At 51.6% G+C, this 6,000-nt stretch overlaps 1 protein-coding gene and 1 long non-coding RNA gene across 3 annotated transcripts in view; one reads left to right on the top strand and one right to left on the bottom strand.

Moving 5' to 3' along the window:
* Positions 1-665: 665 nt before the first annotated feature.
* On the bottom strand, positions 666-4,339 carry LOC118257638 (uncharacterized). The gene is made up of 3 exons (XR_004781655.2): positions 4,270-4,339; positions 3,596-3,688; positions 666-1,983 (listed from the first exon to the last, which is right to left on the bottom strand). It is a non-coding gene; the product is annotated as an uncharacterized LOC118257638 (long non-coding RNA).
* Positions 4,285-6,000, top strand: part of TNPO1 (transportin 1) — a 62,367-nt gene continuing 60,651 nt past the window's right edge. Inside the window, exons 1-2 of one of the 2 annotated variants that reach the window (XM_035565803.2) lie at positions 4,285-4,428; positions 4,708-4,821. In XM_035565803.2, coding sequence (XP_035421696.1) covers positions 4,717-4,821 — 105 coding nt within the window. In that variant the 5' untranslated portion in view covers positions 4,285-4,428; positions 4,708-4,716. Of the gene's footprint in view, positions 4,822-6,000 lie in introns of both variants that reach the window. The other variant, XM_050716532.1, reaches the window with a different exon arrangement.

Here is a 6,000-nt window from a genome sequence, read left to right as displayed (position 1 = left end):
TACAAATAATGAGACAACCTGGGGCTGATTTTGTTCTGCTTTAGGATCTATTCCCCCAGACATTGGTGGCTGTTTCCCCAGCCTAGTTAGAAGAGCAGAGGGGTGTTCCCATTTCTTGCCGACAGCCTGTTGCCCACGTCCAATGTGCTGTTCTTTGTCCTGCTGCCCCCGTTGCAGTTACTAGCCCACTCGCTGCAGTTACTAGCCCACTTGTGCCAGCCCTGCCACGCCTGGGGCCTGCAGCCTGGCTCCCAGCCCAAACACGTGGCTGCGCCGTGCAGGGCTGCGGCCGCTCGCTTGTCGTGGGCAAAACTCTATCGTTTCATCCGTCCCCCGTCAACAAAGCCTCTGGCGGCTGAGAAACGTCTGTCCACGTCAGATCATACGCTCTAAATATACTTCTAATCATCTGTAATGCTTTTCCAGGGCCCTCCTGTAACCGCGGCGTTTGCTGCTGTCACGCTGCCGAGCCTGCTGCGCTAAAAGGCACACGCACCCCAGCGGGGCCGGCGGAGGGAGGACCAACTCCTTTAACGGAGCTCGCGGAGCACGATCAGCAGCCGGGGGTGCAGAAGGGGAGAGAGAGAAACAACCCAGAGGCGTTGGCAGCAGCACAGCCGGAGCACTGTCGGCGCTAGCAGCAATTGCTTGAGCTTGCATAGACAAAAGAGCGTAAGGCGACACCTTTTTCCTATCACCATTTGACTTGAATTGATCATTTTGGTTCGTCTGCTCTGTTCTGTGAACTGCCCAGGTGTTCCAGTAGTCCAGTTAGGCAGGGAATTGGTCCCCCAATAACAATCACAAAAAACCTTAGGAGATCAACGCTAAAACTGCCAACTTCTGGCCACCTTTGGTCTGCAGTACCAAATGCAATCGTAGCAGACCAAGCTTTTCCATAAAATTCCACTGTCTGTTTCCTAGATAACTACAGGTACCACCACTTTTTTGAAACTTATGCTAGCAGAGCAACTCTCATGACACCTTGTCCCCTGTCCAATTTGCAGGATTTATGTGGATTTCCAGTTTTTGACACACCACCACCATGCAGCATTTATGTGGATTTACAGTTTTCACAGATCACCACCTCACCTCCTTACAGCTCGCTCCAGCACCCCTCGTGAGAGACAGAAAATGGGTAAATTCACCCAGTTTGTGGCCCAGTCTGTCCTAGGAAGCTCTGAAGCCAAGCAGTCAGGGTCTAACCTGGGTTACCAAATTGTGGCACAGAAGTAACTTGGGACATTTCATGAGAATGAGGAAACAGAGCCCAAGGGCAGGTTTGCACAGTTGTTACTAAAGTTTAGCTGTGATTGTGGGACCCCTGCTCCATTAGGGAGATGGGGGGGAGAGCCCCCCCAGCCCCAGTTAAATCCTGTGGTGCCTTACATCTGATCCCCATCCCGACACCCCACAGCCCCTGCAGTCCCATTGTTGCCCCAGCCCCTTTTACCTTGTATGAGATATGCCTGAAAAGTGTCATTTCAGCCTGATCTAATGGGACATTCTGAGAGAGAAAGGGAAGAGAGTTCCCAAACAAAAAATAATAAAAATTATCTCTGCGCTCTTTGTGGATGCTCAAATATAACATGGCAAGGTTTGTTGAGAGAGAAATAAAGATACAGACTAGTTCAGGGGTTTTTGTTTGTTTGTTTGTGTGTTTTTCTCTTTTTTTTTTTAACATTACACATTTCTGTGATACCAGTGGATTCTTGGGTGTGACATCTGAAGCTTGGATGATAGAGACATCAAAGATTGGCTTCACTATTTGTTCCAGTCTCCTGTCTTCAGTGAACTTTTGCCTTAAGATATGTAGATGCAGTGCTCCATATTTATTTCTGGTGCATTCTACTGATCGAGTGGGATGAACCAGGCCATCATATGTTTTGAGGGGTAGTTTCCAGGCTTCTAACCGCTACTTAGTTTAACATTGATTCTGAATTTCACTCTACACAAGAAGATGCTTGCTGGAGGGAAATGGTACTAGAAAACAAGGAGGCAAAGGATATGGAAAGAAGCAATTGTCTCATTTTTTCAATAATATTCTTTACAGAATCACAGAATCGTCTAGGTTGGAAGAGACCTTCAAGATCACCTTGTCCAACCTCTGACCTAACACTAACAAGTGCTCCACTAAACCATATTTACTTTCAATCGTACTTGTTTTTTTCACTCAAAGTATTTTCCCCTCTCAACAGAATTCAAAGGATAAGAGATGGGTAAAAATAACTTCAAAGTAATGGTCAAGAAAATAAGGTATCCAGCTAATTAGCTATCTGCTTTAATTTCTATGTATGCTGAGTAGTTTCCAGTGGTAAAGGATCCTATATAGAACCTCAGGAGGAACCTGCCCCGTAGGACAATCATATAAAGCTTTTACATGTTCCACTAACTATAGCAGTTCCCATTCATTCCTAGTCTGATTTGTATGCCTTTTTCTCTCTTTTCCACAGCAGAAAGACAGGGAATTAATTCTGGTCATGTTCATGGAAAGGAAACCTATGTCAATCTTTCTTAGTTCCAGATCCACGGCCTGTTTCTCCTCCTGCTTCTTCCTGTTCTGCCTCTCAACCTCCCTTTCTAGTCTCGTCCCTTGTTTCCCATGTCTAATCTTATTTTTGTCTAGGGCCCTTGGTTTCCTGATCAAATTAGGCAGATGCAATCCTTGTGTCATAAATTCTGGACAGTAACTTTTGAAGCTCTAAACAATTTCAACCAAATTTGACAGCGGGCCAGAAGTCTCAATGATGATGAAGTTTCTAAAACCTTCCTGGTGAGGCAGCAGTTGGAGAAGTGAGACCCAAATGAGCACTTCCTTGGTTTGTTGGACCTCACCTTTCATCTGCTCCAGCTGTGTAAGCATCATTATGGAAAGCTCTGCTGCACATATGTTGTGAACCACGAGCATAGTTTTTAATGGTCTGAATCTGGTTAGCTGTGATTCTTTGCCTGAGACTTTTCTGTGCCAGAGCGAAATGAGTGGCAATTCCCACTGCTCACAAAAATCTTGTATAAAACTTTGTGCCATTCCTTTCCTTGTAACTGGTGGCGAGTCTTTACTCTCCTGCCTTAGTGACTCCAATTTGTAGGCATTTCAGTGGGAAAAGCTCTGAAGAGGTGCACTGCTTTAGCAATCTCTCCCAAACAGCCCTGGGATAACCATGGCAATTGCTTAAACAGCAGATGCTTAAACAGCATCAAACATCCCGTTTCTTTGTTTGCTTGTTTATTGTAAAAGACAGTATTTTTCTGTCCATTGGTTTTGTTCTCTTGCGTGCTGTGCTGCATACTTCTCTGCTGTTTAGCTGTTTCCTGCTTCTTATTCCAGTGTGCATGCTTTCCTGACTGACTGTCCTCATTATCCGGAAGTGTGGATATTGTAGGTACACGGCCCGTCATACTTGTTGCCTATTCCAGTTTGCTTTGCTGTTTTGCTGTGGGTACTGGTTTTGGCTCCTTCTGCAAGGCTGGTGGCTCATCATAACTGAAGGAAAGTTGGCTGGGGATACTTCATAGCACTAGCTGACTGAAACTTAAATACTGATTTAATTGAGAGCTTTGGGGAGGTGAGACAAAGAGTTACACAGCAAATTACCTGGGAATTGCTATTGTTCCCTGTCCTTGATGCCTCAGTTCTTAAGGTTGCGATGTGCAACGCACGCGCGTGCGGCTCAAACCCAGTGCTGTGCTGCAGCAGAGGAGGCAGAAAGTGAAACTAGTTTTCTGCTTGGCAAGCAGGTTGCTTACAAACACAGTGACTAAAATCAGATTTTAAAAGCTACGGAATTACAGGTTTTCACGTTCGTATTTTAAACATCTTAACACATTGAAACATTTTAAACATTCCACTTGGCCGTTAGCATATGTATAATATATATAAACAGGAATATGTAAATATGCGTATATATTTAAATTGATAATTTTGACCTGGGCTCCGTGGTGATATATTTTGAGGGTGAGGGAAAGATGTACTAGGCATTCAGGGGAGTTTGTTTCGAGCTGCATGCCCCCCTTTTTGCCAAGCTGTTCCCTCTTCACCCGCCCGGCACGCAGGCCGCGGGGAGCGGACAGATAGCAGGCGGGTACCACGTCCCTAGCTGCCGGGGCTGCTTTCTCTCCCCAAAACCTCCCCCGTGGGCGGCAGCCCCGGCCGCTCTCCCCCACCCCCTCACCCCCCTCGGGGCCTGCCCTTCCCCCGTAGCGCAGGGGGAGGCGCTGAAGGGTCGCGGCGCTTTGTCGCCGGCAGGCTGCTGGCGGCGTGGGACGCACCGGGGGACGGCTGACGGCGGCCCGGGCGGGCGGAGGCGTGCCTGGCGCTAGGACCCGGCAGGAGGAGGAGGAGGAGGAGGAGGCGGCGCGGCGGCTCTCGGGGCCGGGTTACCAGACCGCCGTGACTCAGTGCGCTCGGCTTTGCGGAGGAGCCAGCAGGTCGGTGCCGTCCGTCCGTCCTTCCCTCCCTCCCTCCCTCCCTTTCACCCGGGGGCGGTTGGTCGGGGGGGGGGGGAGGGGCTGGGCATCGCGCTGCTCCCTCCCTCCTTTATTCCCTCCCTCTGTCCGTCCGTCCGCCCGCCCGCCCGCCTGTCTGTCCTTCCTTCCTTCCTTTCTCTTCTCCCCTCCTTCCCTCCCTCCCTCTCTCCCGCCTACCCCGCGGCCTGGGCCCTGCCGCGCCGCTGAGGGCGGCCGCCCGTTGTTGTGGTGTGTTCGCAGCGAGCCAAGATGGAGTACGAGTGGAAGCCCGACGAGCAGGGGCTGCAGCAGATCCTGCAGCTGCTGAAGGAGTCCCAGTCGCCGGACACCACCACGCAGAGAGCCGTGCAACAAGTATCCTTGGGCGAGGCCGCGCGGCGGCGGGGACGGGGGAGAGGGGCGGGGGAGCGCGGCCTGCGGGCCCCGGGGGCCGCCCGGCCCCGGCCCCGGCCCCGGCCGCGGGCCCGGGCACCTGTTGCGAGCCCGCCGCCAAGGGCCGCGGCTCCCCTTTCAGGCCCCTGGCTGGCTGCGGCGCGGCCGCTCCGGTGTCGGCCGCGTTACCGGGTTACCCCGCGCTGGGCCGCCGCCAGCGCACGGCCGCGGCGGGGCGGGAGCGGGGCCCTGGCGGTGCCGGGGCCCGCACGGAGGCCCCCGGGGCCCCCCGAGGCCCCCTCGTCCGGACGCGGGGCCCGGCGGGGGCCTCCCGAGCGAGGTGGCGCGGCGCCGGGACGCGAGGCGGGAGCCGGCGGTGTCGGGGGGAGTGCCCCCGGCGTGCTCACGCAGCCCGGGCCCGGCGCCTGCGATCACCGTTAGGCTCTGAGGGCGGCGGGGAGCGGGGGGACGTGCGCCACAGGGCTCCTCGGGGTGGCTCTGCCGGGCGGGTTTTTGTCAGTGGCGTGCGCTCGTCTTCCTCCCCTCTTCCCCTCCCCCCCCCCAGTCTCGAAACGATGAAATGGCGGAATAAAAATTAAAGGAAATTTTAGGTTAGGAGCGGTGGAAACATAGCTCCTGAAAAATAAAGCCCGCATCGGTTGTGCGCAGGCCTTTGAGCTAGCCACATAAGTGCTTTGAAATACCTAGAAGTCCTTCTGAAATCCTCTGAACGGTACGAGTTCATTATCTCTCTCCCTTTTAGTTTATTATCTCACTCCCTTTTTATTTAAGGCGTGTGCTTGAAGGTCTTAACAGATGGCATCAGAATTCATTCGCATAGGTAAGAACAAATGTATATAAGGTTATTAAAAGAGTTTAGTTTAAAGGCAAATCTACTCAACTTCTACGCTTTGCTAAGATAGCCAAGCATAGAACAGCTTCTGCTATTATCTGAAAAGCAAAGTGAGTTTTCATATTGATCATCTTGCTCTCAGAGCTGTATCTTAGACTTGTAAGATGCTGTTTCTTCCTTTGGAAAATACTATATGGAGTGGTAGCTAAAGTGTTCTGATAATGCTTCAAACTTGGGCAGGCTTTCCTTAGTACTTCAAATGCAAAATTGTTGAGAGCTACTGGTGTTACAATGTAAAAGGCATTTCA

The sequence above is a fragment of the Cygnus atratus genome, chromosome Z (genome assembly GCF_013377495.2).
Source record: "Cygnus atratus isolate AKBS03 ecotype Queensland, Australia chromosome Z, CAtr_DNAZoo_HiC_assembly, whole genome shotgun sequence".
NCBI classification, from domain to species: domain Eukaryota; kingdom Metazoa; phylum Chordata; class Aves; order Anseriformes; family Anatidae; genus Cygnus; species Cygnus atratus.
Note: the sequence above shows the minus strand (reverse complement) of the source record. Positions and strands in the feature narration are given on the sequence as shown.